Below are 21,698 nucleotides of genomic sequence, written 5' to 3' on the forward strand. Positions count from 1 at the left end.
TATGTTAGAATTACAAAGAGAGGCTACTAAGATAATTGATATTTTCCATAGCTGTAAAATTTCAGTAATTATATGCCAACATTTTGTAGAAGTAGTTTTCTAGACCAGTACACAAGAACCATAAAATGATAATATCTCTACAGATTGTTGTTTCCAAAGTTGGATTGAGGATGAAAGGTGTTAGGTGATGAATCAAAAAACACCATTTAATTTTGAGGATGGGGGAAAAGCAGACAGACACAGGTTACTGGAGTGAGAGATGGGGTGATGGGGAAAAGCTACACAGAATTTGCGGTGTGGCAGGAAAGGGGGCATGTAAGCAAGACAAAGACAGGTTGGAGATTCAAAACTGTGTTTCAAAAGCTGGAAATAATGAGAAGCTAAATAACATCAGAGTGCCACATATAGCTATGGTGACAACTCTTGGTACAATTGAAAATTATTTAACAAATGAAATTTAGCATAATGAGCACTTCAATAGCCTGATGATCTGACAGAACATAGAACACTACAGCTCAGTCCAGACCTTTACGCTTTCAATATTATGCTGACCTATATATTCCTACAAAAAAAACTGAAGCTCGTCCTACCTAGTAACCCTCCATTTATTTCCATCCATGTGTCTGAGAGTGTCTTAAATGCCCCCAATGTTTCAGCTTCCACCAACATATCTGAAAAGGCATTCCAGGCACCCACACTGTCTATGTAAAAAATTTACCTCGATGTCTCCCCTAAACTTTCATTAACCTTCACTTTGTACAGATGTCTTCTAGATTTTGCTGCTCCTTTGCTTCTGTACCTCTCAGAATCTTGTAGACTTCTATTATCTCCTCTCATCCTTTTATGCTCCAGAGAAAAGTCTAAGCTCTGCTAAACTTGCCTCACAAAACTTATTTTCCAATCCAGACAACATCCTGGTAAATCTCCTCTGCATCCTTCCTGTAATGAGGTGACCAGTACTGACACAATATTCTAAGTGTGGTCTTACCAGAGATTTGGAGAGTTTCCACATGACCTTTCAACTCTTAAACTTAATCCTCTGACTAATGAAGCTCAGCTTTAAGGTCTTCTTAACTCTTCTATCAACCTGTGTGGCATCCTGAGGGATGTATGGTTTTGGACCCCCAAAATACCTCTCTTCTTCCACACTGTTAAGTATCGTTCCATTAACCCTGTACTCAGCCTTCAGGTTTTACCTTCCAAAATGCATCATCTTACACTTATCCAGACTGAATTTCATCGCCACTTCTCTGCCAACCCTGTATCCTAATGATATCCTTTTGTAACTTACACTATTTACAACTCCTCAAACCTACATATCATTTGAAAACTTACTGACCCATCCTTCTGCTTTTTCTAGGTCATTTATAAAAATCAAAAAAAGCAGGGGCCCCAAAACAGATCCCTGCGGAAGTCCACTAGTCAACATTCAGGCAGAATATATTCTGTCCACTACTTCTAAGGTTCCATGGATCCTGCGTCTCATTACTTTCTCAATGAGTTTCTTATGGGGGACCTTGTCAAATGCCTTACTAAAATCCATATACCCCACATCCACCGCCCTACCTACAATTATTTATTTTGTTACCTCCTCAAAAAACTCAATTAGGCTTGTGAAGCATGACCTCCCCCCTCACAAAGCTATGCTATCTCAGAACTTTACTTCTCCAAATGCTCCTTAAGAATCCTCTCCAATAGTCTACACACCACTGATGCAAGACTCACTGGCCTATAATTCCCAGGATCCTCCCATTACCTTTTTTAAACAAGGGAACCACATATGCCATTCTCCAATCCTCCAGCATCTCTCTTGTGGCCAAGGGGGATGCAAAGATCATAGCTAACACCCCACTTATCTCTTTCCACACTTCCCACAAAAACCTCGCTCAGCCCTGAAACATCAATCTTAATATTTTTAAGAAGATCCAGCACTTCTTTCTTAATCTAAACATGGCCTTGCACACAATCTTCTATTCTGACCTCATCTTGACCAAGTTCTTTTTCTCATATGAATACTGAAACAAAGTATTAATTTAGGACTTCCCAAACCTCCTCTGCTTCCTTTATCCTTATGTGGCCCTATTTTCACTTTCATCATCCAACTATTCTTCATGTACACATAGAAAGCCTTGGGGGTTTTCCTTAATCCTACATGCCAAGGCCTTCTCATGCCCCACTTCGAGCTCTTCTAAGTCCTTTCTTAAGTTTCTTCCTGATTACCATTAATTCTCATGAGCCCTTCCTGTTTTTTGCTTCCTAAATCTAATGTATGATTTCTTCTTCCTCTTGACTAGCTGCCTCACCTGTTTTGTCAGCCACAGTTCCCTTTTCCTACCATTTCTTTCCTATCAGGGACAAACTTATCCTGAACCCAGCACATGTGGTCCCTAAACATCCTCCTCATTATTTTGCTTTCTCCCAAGAATATCCGTTCCCAATTTACTTTCCCTAGTTCCTGCCTTGTCCCATCATAATTAGCTATTTCCCAATTAAACACTTTCCCATGCTGTTATCCTTGTCTACTACTATTACCCCTTTTGCACAGAGATCCCATTAAATTGTCACGTCAATGATCTGTGTTTAAAGCCAGGTCGAGTAAGATTGGAGTGTTCACACTGAACCAAGAAAAGCCAGTTCAGTATGACCTTTTACATAGGGACTCGGCCTCCCGGTGCAAAAAGAGGCGGGACCTGGAGGATTACAGCATTGGCATTCTGGGAAGGTGGGTAAGCCTTTTACACAGGAGCCAATGCAAAACTCATCAGTTCTGATACTACCTACCTTGGAGGATAAGTACTGGGAAGAAAATGACCACCCCATCCCTGTTTTGTTGTGTTCACACAGGTAAGTGAAGCGGTTAAAAGGAGGTTTATTACCATCTTTCAGGGGCAGTGCAAAAGGGCCTTGAGCTAAGGCTCAGGGAGTTGTGGTCACTATCGCTGAATTGCTTCCTCACAGAGAAGTCCGCCACCTGACCAGGTTCAGTACCAAGTACTAGATCTAGTATGGCCTCTCCTCTATTTGGCAGATCCACATACTGTGTCAGGAATCCTTCCTGGATACACCTGACAAATTCTGCCCCATCAATCCCTCTTGCAGTCAGGAGGTTCCACCCAATATTTGGGAAATTGAAGTCACCCATAACAACAACCCTGTCATTTATGTTCTATTCCAAAATCTGCCTACTTATCTGTTCCTCATTGTTCCGAGGGCTATATCGACTACTTCCAATACAGTGATTACTCTCTTCCCATTTCTAATTTCCACCCACACTAACTCAGTAGACATTTCCTCCACAGCTTCCTCCCTTTCTGCAGCTGTGATACTCTCTCTGACCAGCAGTGCTACTCGCCACCACCCCCCCATGACCTCCCATCCTATCATTTTTAAAATGACATCTAGTTACCTGTATCAGACAATCCTTTATTTTTGAAATATTTTATTTTTGATTTTTATAGATTCACAGAATTCAACAAACAGTTGAATCTTTCCCACATCCATAAATAAAGAGACACCCACACATACACTCTGTATTTATTTATCCACACCCATCACTGCAAATACACTTGAAAGGTTATCTCAATACCAGTCATCATGGGGCCTATGTCCCCTACCAAAACCCAAAAATTGAAGAAATGATGATGAATAGGCTTCCAAAAAGAAAAAAAACTAAAAAAATGAAACCCAAAAGAAAAAGAACCAAAAACCTGAAATGAAAAGAAAAGCACATCGTCTGTTCTCAGTTCAGTTTCCGTATTCACACTTCCTGCTTTATCGTGACAGGGTGTTACCTTACTCTTTTTTTTAAAGGGGAGAATTAATCTATTCCATTACCTTAGGGTTTTCCCAATATCCTTAACCCCCCTTCTTTCTTGACCTTTGACACTTATTCGTCCCATTTGTTTTCCACTGATTACTGGTGCAGTCATCCGTGCTTGAAACAAAACTTGAGCAAACAAAAAACTAAAACTAACAATTCACAAAAAAAATATTAAATACCCTCCCCCCCACTTTCTACCTCCTGATTTACCTTTACCTACCCTGGCACCGATAGCCAAGCTATTGACACCAACTCCCCTGCCATTTTGAAAAGTGCCCAATGTACCTATCTACGGCTCAGTCTTCCCAACACTAACTTGAGCTCCCTGTATTCAATCTTTACTTGAAATATACATTTTTGGTGCTGGACACAGCCAAGAAAGACTCAGGCACCACATTGAAAGTTGTTAATGACTGTTTTTATTCAAATTCAGCGCATGCCCCTTTAAGGGCAGCATGAGCTCAATCACCTGGTGCATTGTGACATCATAATCGCTGCCCCAAGCATGCACTGGGCAGGAGTCTTGAGGCAGGAAGAAACCCTGACAGCGCCATCTCCCCATGGCTGCCCCACCACGTGGCGTTACACGCAGGGCCGATTCGCCATGAGAGAGTGCGCTGTCACACATTCATCTTTAAACAATAACATTATGAATAAATCTTACCTCCTTTGTATTCTTCGCAATATTTACAGTCCATCATTCCCTCTTTCCCCCTTATTTATATTTAATCCCGAAGTGGTGGTAGGGTTCTTATGAACTCCATTGCCTCCCTTGGATCTCTAAAAAACTTTATTTCCCCTCGCGCCCTTACTATCTTCAGCTTTGCTGGGTGAAGGAGGTTAAATTTAAATTTTTCTTTGAGGCTCCTTTTGACTGGGTCAAATTCCTTTCTGCACTTCAATAGCGCCACACTTATGTCCGGGTAGAATAGAACCTTCTCTCCCTCAAATTCAGCAGGACCCCCCCCTCACTTTCGCTCCCACCACTGGAACCTGTAAAATCTCTCTATTCTGGTAGCGAAGGAGTCTCACCAGGATAGAACATGGTCTAAGATTTGGCCCTGGGCGGGGGTGGTTGGTGAGAGATCTATGGGCACATTCTATTTTTAGATTATTCCCAATTTGTTTGCTCCCCATCTTATCTGGGACCCATTTTTTCACAAACTCCACTATGTTTCTCCCCTCTGTACCCTCCTTCACCCCCACAATCTTAACATTATTCTGCCTGTTGAGATTTTCTAAGGTATCTATCTTCTCCCACATCCTCACCCTGTCCCTTTCCCTATCATTCAACCTTTCTTCAACCCTCTTGTCTCTCCTCTGTTTCTGATACCCTATCTGTCAATTTATCCAATCTTTTTTTAATTGCCCCCGTCCTGTCACCAGTGTCTTCAAAGATTTTTTGATTTGGCCAATGGCCTCCAGCATTTCTTTTGCAAAAGGCAACAGGCCCTCTGCTTCCTTTCACCTCACTTTCTTTTATTCCCTCGATCTTCCTCTTCTCAATCTTCCTCCACCTCGCTTTCTGACTCCAGGGAATCCAACCACACAACTTTCCCACTGTTTTCTCTCTGATCCTGGAGTTCACCAGGCTGACACCTCGAAAGCCCTCAGACCTGACCTCTTCACGCCTGTCGGATGGAACAGCCTTACTGGGCAACTCCCTTTTTCTTCCGGCCAGCGGGGTCTTTCCCTCCACCACCACTGACATTGCCAGCATCTTGGTGCTGGCTGGGCTCCCCTGACTTTGGTGTCACGACTGACAGCACTCCCACTGCCTCGGTTGCGGCCTTCTCCAGTTGCTGTTCTGCACCTGACACCACCTCCTCCACCTCTGTCGCGACCCTCTGATGCCCCGGGTTGTCCTCACTTGCCTCCTCCAGCGAGCTCTTCTCTTGACAGCCAACCCATGGGCTTTCCTTCAGCTGCTGCTGACATCACTGGCATCTCAGTGCCAACCTGGCTCCCCTAACCTTGGGCCTCCGCACGTGTCGCATCTGACAATGCTCCTGCTGCCTCGATTGCGGCCCTTTCCCAACAGCGTCCTGGGTCAGTCTCTCCAGGGCTGATCTCTCTCGCCTCCTCCAATGAGCCCGATGGGGGGGGGGGGGGGGGGGTCCTTCATACAGGTATCAGTGTCATTGTTTTCTGCTTCTGGGCAGGCCTGGCATCAGTGGTCTCCTCTCTATGAGGTGAGTTTTTTCTATTTTTCTCGATTTTTTTTATCCTCTTCATCTTTATATTTTTTGATTTCCTAGCTATATCCTACCGATGTCTCTGCTGTTATCTCTTTTTTTTAAATTCTTTATGATCCTCGCTACAGGGAGCTCTCGAAATCTACTACTGTTTTACCGCCGCCATTTTGTAACTCCTGCATCAGCCCATCCTGTCCTTCCATTAGGCAACTCTCTGCAACAGCCACAACATTGCCATTCCATGGCTGATCCATGCTCCAAGTTCATCTCCTTTACTCCTAAAACTCAGCATTCCAAACCCTCCAACTGACTACATTTCTGCTTCCTCCCATTTGTCCTTCCTCACAAACCCAGAGCACATTGCACCATCCTTTTCACTGTTTGCCCTATTCCCTGCCTAACTAGTTTAACAGCACTAACAAACCTGCCTGCCAAGATATTGGTCCCTCTCCAGTTCAGATGCAGCCTGTCCTTTTTGTACAGGTCAGACCTTCCCCAGAAGAGGTCCCAATGATCCACAAACCTGAACCCCTGTCCCCTGCACCAACTCTTCAGCCACACATTCATCTGCTGAAACCTCCTACTCCTACCCTCACTGGCGTATGGCTCCGCAGCAATCTCGAGTTGACCACCCTTCAGACCTTGCTTTTCAGTTTCCTTCCTAACTCCCTACATTCCCTCTTCAGGAATTCATCCCTACTCCTATCTATGTCATTAGCACCAACGTGGACCAGATCTCAGGCTGCTCACCCTCTCACTTCAGAATGCTGCGAACTCAATCTGAGATGTCCCTGACCCTGGCACTTGGGAGGCAACATACCACCTGGGAGTTTTGATCTTGTTTACAGAATCTCCTATCTATTCACTAACTACTGAATTCCCAGCACTGTTGCTCTCCTCCTCTCCCCTTCTTAGCCGAAGAGACAGACTTTATGCCAGAGACCTGACCACTATGACTTGTCCCTGGTTGATCGTTTCTCGCCCCCACCCCCCCCAAACAGTATTGAAAACAGTATACTTGCTGTTGAGGGGAATGGCCACAAAGGGTCACTGCACTGACTGCCTCTTCCCCTTCCCTCTCCTAAAAGTCACCCAGCTACTTGCCTTCTGCAGGATTATTGTCTCTCTGTCACTCCTGTCTATTGTCCCCTCTGCCTCCCAAATGATCCGGAGTTTATCCAGCTCCAGTTCCCTCCTAACTCGATCTGATAATGGAAAAACCTCTAGCACATTTAGCAAATTTGAGATAAAGCGAAATGTAGTTAGGCCCATGACTACCTTTTCTTTGTCTAGTACTCAGATATTTTAGTATGTCAGTGTTCTGAAATGCGAGGTACCACAGATCAACTACAAGCAAATTCTGCCACTGCTTGTCTCTCTCCCTCCAATCAAACCATTTCACCAGATGGAAACAAGTTCTGTCTGATCAAAAGGATGACTAATAAATCGGTCATAATTTACCACTAATGCAGTCTGAAATGCTAGTGTGGCAGTTATAGATCACCACAGAAAGGATACAATTAAGCACAATCCTGCAGGTTGACACATTATGTTTAGACTGCATTTCAGCCAAAAGGACACAGCTGAAATTTCATTATCTCTTTTGTTCGTCACTTTTTCTTGGAGTTCACAATCAAATACTCAAAGCATGCAAAATAAGAAAAGCTTTACCAGCTCCTTCTGGGGACTCTGCACACAAAGCAAAGCAGGCCCCCAACACTCCTCCAAAGGCAGTTGTGAGTTGCATTTTAGCTGCGCTCCATCGATCAAATCCTGCCCTAAGCAGGATGGCAAAGTCTCCAACCTGTGGGTGAAATATGATTGTCATGAGTTAGGTCAAGTTCACAAATATGAATTTCTCTCAGCAAGGAATTCAGATATAGCTTTTAAACTCCAAACCTCTGCACTAGGAATTTCATTTCTGGTCAACTCATTACGGTACATGAAATGAGCAGAAAAGAAATTACTGGAGGAACTCGGCAAGTCAGACAGTATCCACTTAATGCTATGTGTGTTGGAAAAACATACTATTGTGGTGAGGAAACAGGTTTGGTAGGTCTCAAAGGCAAGGACTCTGGACAAAGTTTTGGTAATGGATTTTATTTACAGAAGGTAATGGTAACACACACACACACACACACACCCAGTTTACAGCAGCAGTGGGAAAGTAAAGTAGCACTGAAACACCTGCACAATTAATAACAAACGTTGGAAAAATAGTGTGGGAATAAAAACACACAATGAACTGGTGCACACAATGATCAAGGAAAAATCACTATGATGCCCCACCACCCCTTGAAACAGTGCAGACATGGCTCTATGCTACAAGGGACACTAATGGAACGTTCCCAACCCTTTTAACAGTGCACATCCTACCAACAGTTTCTCCAGCACCCTTCCACTTTTCTAGGCCTGGAATGAAGCGGGGTGGCCACAAGCTGGCAAGGAAGGAGAACAAAGAACATACTGCTCCTTTATAGTGCTGGAGGGTCCAGCCTAGGTTGTTAGCAGGAAACAATGACTCAGTGCGGGAGGTTTAATGCAATTGCAACAGCCAATGGACCAAGGCCAAATAATGGCAGGCTGGAGAGTCCAGTCCAAGTAATTTACATTGGGCCAATGGCAAGGTGTGCACTAATGGGTGGGCGGGACCAAACCTTGATTGGCAGCTGGTGTGTCCTCCGACTAGGTAGGGGGCAATACTGTCATCCTTCCCAATACAGATCACAACTGGTAAACTGATATTAGTATAACAACCAACATAGAAACAGGCCCTTAGGCCCCTTTAGTCCATGCTGAACCATTATTCTGCCTAGTCCCATTGACCTGAACCCAGACCTGGGTTGCTGCAGAGAAATGGATCGGAGGTGAATCCATAGAACCATAAGAGTGACAGAGAGGATCACTGAAGTCTCCCTCCTTCCTATTGACAGGATTGTTGTCTGAAGGGGGCACAAAAATATCATTAAGGACCATTTTCACCCTGCACATAGCATCTTTCAGCTGCTTCCATTGGGGAAGAGATACAGGGGTATCAGAACCAGCACCACCAGGCTGAGAAACAGTTTCTTCGCATTGATAGTGAGAATGCTGAATGACCAAAGGAACTAGTCACACTAACCATCCAACACTCTCATTTGTACAAAACAATATTTGTTTATTTTTATAGATACAGTATAATACTTGTCCTGCATATGTATTATTTGTCCATATGTGTGTTATGCCTGGTTGATTGTTTTTGCACCAAGAATCAGAGAACGCTGTTTCGTCAGGTTGTACCTGTACAATCAGATGACAATAAACTTGACTTGACCTAGCCCTCTATACTCCTTCCATTCATGTACTATTCACATTTTTCTTAAATGTCAAAAATCAAACCTGTACTCACCACTTGATCTGGCAGCTCGTTCCACACTCTCACCATTCTCTGAGTGGTTCCCCCAAACATCTCACCTTTCACTCTTAACCCACACCCTAGAGTTCCTGTCTCAGTGGAAAAAAAACAGCATTGACTCCATCTATCCCCCTCATAACTTTAGATACTTCTATTAAATCTCTCCCTATTTTTTTTTATGCTCCATGGAATGAAGTCCTAACCTGTTGGAGGAGTCACGTGATGGAGTAGTGGCTGGTGGGGAAAACCAGCCCTCTCCAGGAAAAAAGGAAAAAAAGTTAGGAAAAAGTAAAGCATAACAAAAATAGAGTATAAGAAATAGAAGATAAAGATACAGAGAAGAGAAAGAAGATGGTTTCCAAGAAGGAGAAAGTAAGAACAGCTGGAAAAAAAGTTAAAAAGTCACCGGAGAAGGAAGAAGGCCATACCTGCAGGAAGGAACAGGACGCTGTGGTGACGAGGAGCGCCCGACCCTCGAGGTCAGTACCTGCCCTACAGGGTCGCGACCCTCCAGCCTGTGCACTACAAAAGTGGCTCTTGGAGCCAAACAAAAGTGTGCAACTGTGCATGCATGAGGAGTCGCACATGCGCAGTGCACAATCAGTGGAGAAAGAGGACACCGGCGAGAGGGGGGCGCAGCAGAGGAGCTGGCTGTCACAGACCGAGCAGCTGAGGGACGCCAGACACCAGGGCTCTTAGCTGGAGGATAAGGAAGACAGCAGAAGAGGGTGAGATGAAACAGACATGGAAGACAGATGGAGAGAAGATCAACAAGAAGACCAACGTCAAGAAGCACAACAGACGAGCAGCCAAAGAGGCCCAGCAAGAAGAGGCCCGACAAAGAGATACAAGCAGGTCATCATGAAAAACAGAAGAGACACAGACGCAAAGAAGAGAAGAAGACAAACACAGATACAGACATAGAAGAAGAGGAAGAAGACCAAGATTTTCACAGAAAAATAGAAGGTAAAACTGATGGACAAAGAAATAAAAGGTAAAACTGATGAACAGAATATAGATAAAGTCTTTTTTGAAGAACAAATGAGATCACTAAAAGAATGGTTGTCATTAGAGTTTAATGCAATTAAAAGGAAAATGAAAAGAACAGAAGATAAAATGCAAAGGTTAGAACTGGAAATGACAGAAATAGGGAAAGGAGTAGAAAATGTGGAAGAACGAGAAATGGCTGTAGAAATGGAAGTGAATGACTTCAGAGAAAAATTGGAAGAAAGTGACAAAAAAATTAAAGAGACACAAGAGTTGTTATCTCAGAAAATTGATATGTTGGAAAATTATAGTAGGCGAAACAACATAAAAAAAGTGGGCCTCGAGGGTGAAGAAGACACAGATATGAAGGAATTTATAAAAGGATGGATCCCGAAGGTCCTGGGAATGACAGAAATGCAGGAAGAAATGGAAATAGAAAGGGCACACAGAGCATTAGCTCCAAAACCACAGACACATCAAAAACCAAGATCCATCTTAGTAAAATTTTTGAGATACACGACAAGAGAAAATATACTGGAACGGGCAAGGAATAAAATTAGAGAAGATAATAAACCATTGGAATACAAGGGTCAAAAAATATTTTTTTACCCAGACACAAGTTTTGAACTCTTAAAGAGGAAGGAATTTAATTCAGCGAAATCAACTTTATGAAAAAAAGGTTACAAATTCATATTAAGACATCCAGCCGGGCTTAAAATATTTATACTCAGGAAGCAAAACAAACTGTTCTCAGATCCAGAGAAAGCACAAGAATTCGCAGAATGTTTGCAGGACAGAAGAGATGTAACAAGAATGAAGAATGGCGATAAAGTATTTATAAAGATGTAAAAACAATGTATATGTAAAGAACTAAAGAAGGAAAAGAGAAGGGAAGGAAGGGAGTAAGGGGGAAAAAAAAAGAGAGCTTTGTTATAGGTGTTAAAAACAAGTGTTTTCTGGAGAGGGCTGGGTGGAGGGGGAATAACCGTTACTGCAAAATCAGTTGACTCTGCAAACAAGATCGCAACCCAAATGAAAAGAGGAGTTGTGGTTGCCCGGCAAGGGGTATGGGGCAACTAAGAGGTGGGGGGGGGGGGAAATTTTGGGGTTAATGTATTAGTGATGTGGAAACTCCAGGGGTACTTTATGTCTTAAATGTGTTGTCATATATTAAGTGTAATAAGAGAAAACGAAGAGATGAAAATGGGGAAAAGGGGGATGGAGGTGGCAAAGAGGTGGAAAAATGATGTATGCAAGATATAAGATGGCCATGTTGAACTATATGACTATAAACATTAATGGAATACATAACCAAATTAAAAAGAAGAGGCTACTAAATTTATTGAAGAAGGAAAAAATAGATATAGCATTTGTGCAGGAAATGCATCTAACTGAAGCGGAACATAACAAACTAAAGAGAGACTGGGTAGGACATAATGGCAGCATCCTATAATTTAAAAGCTAGAGGTGTAGCCATACTAGTTGACAAAAATGTACCAATCAAAATAGAGGAGGAAATAATAGATCTGGCAGGGAGGTATGCAATGATAAAGCGTCAGATATACTCAGAATTTTGGAATTTGCTCAATATATAAGCATCCAACAAGGAGGATCAAAAGTTCATGCAGGATATTTTTTGAAGATTGCAGACACACAAGGAAATATATTGATAGGAGGGAATTTTAACCTTAACTTGGACCCAATGTTAGATAAAAATGGACAAAAGACAAGTAAAAAGATTACAATAGCCAAATTTATGGTTAAATCAATGCAAGAAATGAAACTTATGGATTTCTGGAGGAGGCAACACCCAAGAGAGAAGGAATTTTCATATTATTCGAGTAGGCACAAAACTTACTCAAGGATTGATATGTTTCTGTTGTCAGCCCATATTCAAGGGAGAGTTAGAAAAACTGATTATAAAGCTAGACTACTATCAGATCATTCACCCCTATTATTAGCAATAGAACTGGAGGACATCCCACCAAGAACATATAGATGGAGGTTAAACTCCATGCTATTTAAAAGACAGGAATTTAGGGAGTTGACTGAATGCCAAATTAAAACATATTTTGAAATAAACACAGGATCAGTGAAAGACAAATTTATATTATGGAACGCAATGAAAGCCTTCATTAGAGGGCAGATAATAAGTTATGTGACTAAGATGAAAAAGGATTACAATCGGGAAATAAAGCAGTTGGAAAGGGAGAAAGTAAATACAAAAAAGGAATTAGTAAAAAGGGATGATATAACGAAAAGGAGAGAATTGGCAGACAAAAAAATTAAATATGAAACATTACAAACATACAAGGTGGAGAAGAACATAATGAAAACAAAGCAAAAGTATTATGAACTGGGAGAAAAAACACAAAATATTAGCCTGCCAACTTAAAACAGAACAAGCTAAAAGAACGATACTGGCATCAGGGAAAAAGGACAAACAAATTACGTATAATCCAACAGAGATTAATAAAAATTTTAAGGAATTTTATGAACAATTGTATCAAAGGGGGCATGGCAAGATGGCGTAGAGGGCAGATGTGCGGTCCTAATCCTCCCCAGCCAGTTTTTTTAAAACACCCGTTGTTAAACTTTAATTTAAGTATATAAACGCTTTAGTTTTATTTCTAAGAACATTATTTGTTTATAATGGCGGCTAATATTAAAAAACCTAAGACTCAATTACAGAAAAAACTACTTTTTAAAAGTGCTGAAAAACTGAGGCCTAACTGTACAGTTGGAACCACAGAGTCATCGTTTGGAACCTCCAAGCCACAGAGCACTCCAGCTAGGTTAAGTATTATGCTGGCGCCGGTCTTGTCTCCGCTAGATGGCGCCGGCTTGTTGACAAGTTCAGCCTACATTGGGCAGCACATTCGCAATGTCAAGTGCGCAGGCGACCTGACTGAGAGGAGAGCCCTCGAGTCCGTGCTGCCGTCGAAGGAGCAGAGGATGTGCAGGACAGCATTGAAGACCACCCCCACGCAGCATGCGCGGTACCTCTAAGGTCCGCAACCTGCTGGAACGCGTGTGGTCTGTGGGAGTCCCGAGCGACGGCATCCCGATGTGGTCAGGGTGCCGCCGTCAGGTGTGCAGACCTGCAGCCGCTCAGGAAAAGGCCCAATAGTGGAGCAGGAAGAAGGCTTACCTCCAATGGCCAGTTGGAGGAGCTTCCAGAAGGTAGACCTCAAGATGTGGAACTGGAACCTGGATTGGATTCTATTTTTACTGTCCTGGAAGGGATTGCCTATCATATGGATAATATAGTTCAACAAATGACTCAAGTGACAACTAAATTCTCTAATATGTCTAAAGATATGTCTACACTTAAGAGGGATGTCAATAAGTGCCTTACATCAGTGGATGTAGTACAAGAAATTTTTTTAAAAATTGAGACAGCTTTTTCTGAATGTAAATTGTGCGTAATAAGGACAAAATAGAGAAAGTGGAAGATTTGTTCGTGGATTGGGGAATCCAGAAGAGAGATTTATTGAAAAAGATTGATTCACTGGAAAATCAAAGTTGGAGAAATAATGTAAAAATTGTGGGTCTTCCAGAAGATATTGAAGGATCTGATCCAATAAAAAATTTTCAGAACTGTATCCCCGGGAGGTTTAGTATTGGAGAGGGCACATAGAGCGCTAAGGAAGAAACCATTACCAGGACAACCACCACAAGTAGTTTTAATTCGGTGCCTGAATTAAGATAGAGAAATTATTGTGCGGTTGGCGGTACAGAAGGAAAGACAAAGTCAAGCTCCAATGATGAGTCAGAACAATAGAGTTTTTGTGCAGATTTGAGTCAAGAAATTATTAGGCGTCGATGGGAGTTTAATTCGGCTAAAGATGTGTTGTGGCAGAATGGATATAAATTTGCTTTTCGATACCCTGCTGTGTTGAAGGTTTTTTATGGCAATTATCAATCTCAATTTTTTGAGAATGATCATGATGCATTGGTTTTTGCTAATTCATTACCGGACTTACGTGGTCAGGGAAGAGTCTTGCCGTTGTTGCCTAAAAGAAGGGCCAATGGAAATGGAAATGGACAGAATGGGAAAAATGGGAAAGATGGAGGTTTTGACACACAGTCTTATTGACGTTGAAGACCCGAATCAGTCATTGGGAATGGAGTCGTTGGGCTGCATATTTTTATAATATTGAATTGTATTTAATATATTGTATTTCTGGCTGGGGGGGGGGGTGGTGGATGGCACTGAAATCTTTGATAGTCATCTGCCACTGGTGGGGTTCACCACACCCAGTTTTTCAGGACGTTACTACCTTTGGGTGTTTTTTTTTCTCTCTTTTACTCTTTTTTTTTGGGGAACTAATTACATTCCTTTTTATATAAACTTTTTTTATAATATTAGGGGAGGGAAAGTGGATTTTGTTTATTAGTAGAACGATCTTTTGTTAAAAAAAAATAAAAAAAACAATTGTATCAAACTGAGAATGAGGGGAAAGATGATAAAATAGAGGAATTTTTAGCTAAAATTGAACTGCCGAAATTGCAAGAAGAGGAACAAAACAAACTAATAAAACAGTTTGAAATAGAGGAAGTATAGAATATATTAAAAAAACTGCCGAATAATAAAACACCAGGAGAGGATGGATTTCCAATAGAATTCTATAAAACATTTAAAGAGTTATTAATTCCTCCTCTCCTGGAAGTAATGAACCAGATAGAAGAAACACAAAACTTGCCAGATTCATGTAAGACAGCAATAATTACAGTAATACCAAAGACGGGGGTTAGGGTTATATGACACCAGCATCATATAGACCAATATCTCTACTTAACTCAGATTATAAGATAATAGCGAAATTATTAGCATACAGATTGGTCGATTGTGTACCAAAAATAGTAAAACAAGATCCAACTGGATTTATTAAGAAAAGACGAACAGCGGATAATGTCTGCAGATAATGTCTGCAAACATTAATCTAATTCATGCAGTTCAAGGAACTGTTGCTTTAGACACAGAAAAAGCCTTTGACAGAGTAGAGTGGAATTACTTATTTAAAGTATTACAGAAGTTCAATCTACCAGAAAAATATATAAATTGGATTAAAGCATTGTATAATGGACCGTTGGCAAAGGCAGCAGTAAATGGATATGTATCAAGTCGCTTTAAATTAAGTAGGTCAACTAGACATGGATGTCCACTATTCCCCTCATTGTTTGCCTTAGCAATAGAACCTTTGGCAGAACTGATAAGAATAGAAAATAAAATAAAAGGGATAAAAATAAAGGAGAAGGAGTATAAAATCAGCTTATTTGCAGATGACATCATAGTATACCTAACAGAACCAGGTATCAGTAAAAGAATTACATAAGAAATTGAAGTAATATGGAGAAATATCAGGGTACAAGATCAATGCAAATAAAAGTGAAGTGATGCCAATGAGTAACGCAGACTATACAGAATTTAAAAAAGAATCACCATTTAAATGGCAAGCACAAGCAATCCGATACCTAGGGATCAGGTTAGATAATAACTTAAGCCACTTGTACAAACTAAATTATCAGCTACTAATTAAAAAAAATTGCAGGAAGACTTAGAACAATGGAAAGAATTATCACTAACGTTGATAGGGAGGGTAAACTGAACTAAAGAGAATAATTATTGTGGAAAGGGAGGAATCCAAGGGTAGTATTAGATAAATAAATAATCAAGGTTTTTACAGTTACCAAATTTTAGAAATTATTATAGAGCCGAACAATTCAGGTATTTATCAGATTTTTACCCGACAAGGGAAAAACCAGACTGGACTAAGATAGAACTAGATAAAATAGGGGAAAAGGTACTGGAACATATACTTTATAAGTGGGATGAAAAGCAGGTGCAATATAAAATCTCAACAGTACTGCATCATTTACTTAATACATGGAAGAAGATCCACTTAGAAAGGAAAAAAAACGAACGATCAAATACCAAAATTACTATTGACGCAAAATCTGCTAATCCCTTTTACAATAGACAACCTTTCCTTTAGAGAATGGGAGAAAAAGGAATCAAAAGAATAGAAAAGTGTTTTTTGGGAAATAATTTATTAACATTTGAACAGTTGAAGTCCAAATATGGAATAACTCATGGTACAATGTTTGCATATCATCAATTGAAAGCTTATTTAAAGGATAAATTGGGAAACAGCTTGAGATTACCTGAAGGAAGCAGCTTTGAATACACAATGATAATCAAAAGATTTATAACCAACATGATAAGATGCAAGATAAGGAAAATGAAATAAACTATAAACCCAAGCAGAAGTGTGAAAAGGATCTAAACATAAAGATAAAGATAACAAATGAAGTATGGGAAAAGTTAGGTTCTGCAACGATGAAGAATATAATAAACACAAAGTTGCACATGATACAGCATAATTGGTTACACAGGGTATATATTACTCAAAAATTTAAAAAAATGGGATTCAACATTATCAGATAGATGTTTTTGCTGTAAGAAGGAAATGGGAACAACAGTGCATGTACGAAAGCAATTACGTTTTGGGAAGAATTAAATCAGATACTAAATAAATTTACAAAAAATAACATACCAAAAAAACCAGAGATATTTCTTTTAAGTAACATAAGTAAAGAATTAGATTTCAAATTCTATAAAGTGCAAAAAAAAATTATGATAGCCTTAGCGATAGCAAAAAAATGTATAATGTCAACTTGGAAAATGGAAGGGAGCATGAGTATTCAGCAATGGTACATGGAAATGAATAAATGTATTCCATTGGAAAAAATAACATATCATTTAAAAAATAAAGTCACAATGTTGGAACAAATTTGGGAACCATAGATGGAACATATTAGAGAGAGCTTGCCTAGGACCTCCATCCCCTAAAATGAAAATGATAAGACGACAAAACGACTAGATTCAGTGTGTAATAAATAGATGATGCATTTTTCTTGTTTATTTTCCTTTGTGTGAAAATATTGTTTTATGGTTTTATTGTATTGTATATGTTGAATATTTATGGGTTTTGGAGGGGGGTGGGTAGAGGGGAGGGAGGGAAAAGGGGCGAGTGGGAAAAAGGGGAGAAAACACCACTGTGTAAATTTAATGTGATACGTTTATACATATTTTGGTTGATATGGTTCACAATGTGAAAAATAAAAAATTATTTAAAAAAAGTCCTTACCTGTTTAACCTTTCCCTGCAACTCCATTCCTCATGCCCCAACAACATCCTTGTGAATATTCTCTGTACTCTTTCAATCTTATTAATATCTTTCCTGTAGTTAGGCGACCAAAATTGCACTCAATACTCCAAATTTGGCCTCACCAATATCTTGTATAAACTTCATAACATCTCAACTCCTATACTCAATGTTTAATTTACAAAAGCCAGTGTGTAAAAAGTTATCTTTACAATGTGCGACACCACTTTCAGGGAATTATGTATGTGTATTCAGAGATCCCTCTGTTCAACTGAACTCATCAGTGCCCTCAGCTTCAGCTGTCACGGAGTGAAAATCAACTGAAAATTGAGGGTAACAAAGAACTATGTGGACGTGCTATTCTAGTCATCTGTTCTTACAATATCTTATTTAGGAATGGGTTGTGGGGGAGAGTGACAGTACACCCAACTGTGGAAACATTAATAAAAAAGAATGACAGATCAATTATTCACATTAAGAAGTTAACTCACCTCGTGTGGGACTTCATGAAGGAGAATAGCCAGGGTAGTAGTGAGTCCAACCTGTAAGAGAGAAAAAGTTTACGTCAATATTAGAATTGGCTTCATCGACTGCTGTAACCAAAGTAACCAATAATATTAGATAATACAATTGTAATAACCATAGCAACAACTCGTGTTATGTGTGAACAGCTGGTAATATATGCAAACATCTGAGTTAAGATCTTACTGAAGGAAACAGTGAAACCAAGTCATTTGTATCAAAGCCATTTAATTACTTTTCCCTGCCACCACTCAACGATTTTACCTGCTTGAATTTGGATTCTAATAATATTTGATAAAATTAACTTTGCCTTAAAAGCAACTGCATAAAGCAGGACATTAAAATACCATAATTTAGCCCATCAGTTATGTGGAGGTCCCCAGTAGAGTACATAGGAACATAGGAAGTAGGAACAGGAGTAGGCCAAAAATGGCCCATTGAGCCTGCTCCGCCATTCAATATGATCATGGCTGATCTAATTTATGACCTAACTCCACCTACCTGCCTTCTCCCCATATCCCCTAATTCCTCTATCATGTAAAAATGTATCTAACCAAATTTTAAATATGTTTAATGAAGCAGCCTCAACCACTTCCCTGGTTAGAGAATACCAAACATTTACTACTCTCTGGGAAAAACTATTTTTCCCTCATCTCTGTCCTAAATCTACTCCCCCAAATCTTGAGACTGTGTCCTCTCGTTTTAGTTTCCCCAGCCAGCTCAAAAAACCTTCCTACATCTATCCTATCCATACCCTTCATAATCCTCTATGTTTCTATAAGATCTCCTCTCATTCTTCTGAACTCGAGCAAATACAATCCTGGACAATTTAATCTTTCATCATAAGTCAACCCCTTCTTCCCAGGGATCAACCTAGTAAACCTCCTCTGGACCGTCTCCAAAGCCAGTATATCCTTCCTCAAATATGAGGACCAGAACTGGACACAGTACTCCAGGTGCGGACTCACCAGTACCTTGTACAGTTATAAAGAGTAACCCCTTTAGTCCGATTCCCTTCACCTATTTTCTTGTATCCTTGCAACTTATGCTCTCACACAGGTCCATCAATGAACCTTGCCCCCACCCCCACCCCCCCCAAACAGCTCTGTCAATAACTAGCTTACAGCAGCCAATTAACCAAATGGAAGAAACCTATGTGACCACAGCACTGACATATCACAGCACTGACAGCACTGGAGGTCAAGACTGATCCATGCTGCTGAAACCAACAGCACTAATTGCTGTGCCACCCTTTTACAAGTGTCATTACCAAAGGGACCTAGAAAAGAACAATGAGATGCCAATGAGGAGAAAGATTGGAAAACAACTTAACAGCCATCCTGGTCTAAGAAGATTCCTAAAAAGCCTCCCTTAAGCCCCTCTGCTCTCATAACACTCCAGGGATAGTGAAACACAGAAATGGCAGGCAATCATGCAATTGCTACAGCATAGGAGGCAGCTTGGCTGCTGGGCCCATGCCAGCTTTTTGTAAAACCAATCCGTTAATCTAGTTCCTAGATCCTTCTCACAGACACAACAATTTGTCTGCCTTAGGAAAGGAGATATTGAAATGGAGCCAGACTATATTGTGTACAGGTACTCCTCAATTTACGATGGGGTTACATTCCAGCAAACACATCAAAGTTGAAAAAAAATCGTGTCAAAAAAGAATACCTTACCTACAATATTTTATAATTATATTTTGAATACCTTTATTCCCCCCTGAAAAAAACCATTAATGCACACAGCTGAAAGCACACTGGGCATGAAGAATGTTTGAAGTTTTGAACTAAAATTCCTGCTCCTGGATGGTGGGGATGCTAAAGCGACAGAGTCACGATGGGTTGTTTACAGCTCACTTGTTCTTGTGAGCTCTACTAGAGACTGTGAGCTTGGTTGAGTCAGCATCACGAGAGAGTGTGTTGCACGATACTCCCACGTGATGCTGCCGTAGCCCAGCATCGCAAAAAAGTAGCGTACCACATATCACAAGCATGGGAACAGATTGGAATTCAAAATTGAAAGTATGGATTCAAACCATCGTAACTTTGAAAACCGAAAGTCAGACCATCATAAGTAGGGGGGCATCTGTATTTAACTGTGCTGGGACAATTCCTTCAAAATGTAAGATTTTTCTCCTATCCCAAGGCAAACTTTCAGTAACAATGATTAACGGAACATTTTGTGGGAACTTAGTCATGACATGCGACACGAGACTCTGTTATAATTGGCTACAAAATCCACCACTTCCCATTAGGAATTAGGTTTCCACACATTTCACTAGAAAGAGCATCAGTAAAAGGCAATGACAAAAAAATACAATGCTGTCGCGACCCACTAACCAGGTTATGAGCTGGCACACAAAATGGCTGACGACGGCACAGATCCTGCGGGGGCCAACAACCTTCGTCCCAAGTGACCTCCTAAACAGCAGGAAACAACAAGCAGCAGCGGGAACACAGTCCAATTGGAGATTGGCGCTGCCGTGTCATCACTCCTGTCGTCAGCAGCGGGAAGAGAATATAAGCAGTGCAACCACTGCAATAAATCAGTCTTTGACTTCGACTCCTCTTGTCTGCATCTTTCTATACTTTGTGGTAGCACACACTCTACATTGATGACTCTGGCAGGTCCCACCGCCAGATGACGACGGATCAAGCAGCTCCTCACACAGTTTCGTTATAAAGCTATGAAATTTCTGGGCTTCCCAGCCACACGTATGGTTCGAACAGGCCAATCAACAGATCACCGCTGACACCTGCTACTACTACATTGTGAGCTCGCTCGACCAGGACATGGCAGCAAGGGTCGTCGACTTCCTACGGCAGCCTTCCTACAGAGCAAGGCAAATATGATGCCCTCATGGAGCAATTAACCCGTACTTTCCTGCTCTCCAGCTCATGTGCACCATCTGATTGTTGTATATGGATGGTTTGGAGGACAGGGCCCCATCTGACCATATGAGCAAGATGCTCGTCCTTGCTGAGAGACAGAAGCCTTCCCAGCTCTTCGAGCAGACTTTCTTGGAGCAGCTGTCGGAAGATATCAGACTCTTGCTCGACAACGAAGACTTCAGTGACTTGAGAAGAGTTGTAGCCTGGAAGGATGTACTCTGGAAAGCGAAGAAAGAAAACAGTGCCTCAATGGAGCAGATCACTAGGCACCGCACACAGCCAGTAACAAGGCCATAGGAAACAGAGAGGCAAGTAGACCCCCTGAACCAAGAGTATTGCTACTATCACCAACAATGGGGCGCATGGGCCTGTCAGTGCCACCCATTATGCAGATTTCAGGGAAATGTCATGGCAAACCGTTGTTAATGGCTGTGGCGGTTGACCAATGTGACAGCCCCCCCACGCGTTGGACTGTCAGAAAGACGCTTCCTCGTTGACATCAGTGCCGAAATAAGTGTCCTCCCCCTCCACTCGGCTTACAACACCTGGAACGGCAAGCCGGGCCCAGCACGGAGAGCAGCGAACAGCACTATCATATGAATTTTCGGCACTCGCACCATCTCCCTCCGCTTCGGCAGCATGGACATTCATGATTGTGGCTGTGGCGAAACTGCTCCTGGGAGCAGTCTTCCTGTGAACCCACTGCTTGCTGGT

At 41.2% G+C, this 21,698-nt stretch overlaps 1 protein-coding gene across 4 annotated transcripts in view; it reads right to left on the minus strand.

Annotated features, from left to right (window-relative positions):
* slc39a13 (solute carrier family 39 member 13) overlaps positions 1–21,698 on the minus strand; it is a 72,715-nt gene that overhangs the window by 6,502 nt on the left and 44,515 nt on the right. For all 4 annotated transcript variants that reach the window (XM_069894583.1, XM_069894576.1, XM_069894565.1 and 1 more), the window contains 2 exons: positions 18,060–18,110; positions 7,687–7,819 (listed from right to left, as the gene is read on the minus strand). In XM_069894583.1, coding sequence (XP_069750684.1) covers positions 7,687–7,819; positions 18,060–18,110 — 184 coding nt within the window. The remainder of the gene's footprint in view (positions 1–7,686; positions 7,820–18,059; positions 18,111–21,698) is intronic.

Source organism: Narcine bancroftii, chromosome 1, assembly GCF_036971445.1.
Source record: "Narcine bancroftii isolate sNarBan1 chromosome 1, sNarBan1.hap1, whole genome shotgun sequence".
Classification (NCBI taxonomy): domain Eukaryota; kingdom Metazoa; phylum Chordata; class Chondrichthyes; order Torpediniformes; family Narcinidae; genus Narcine; species Narcine bancroftii.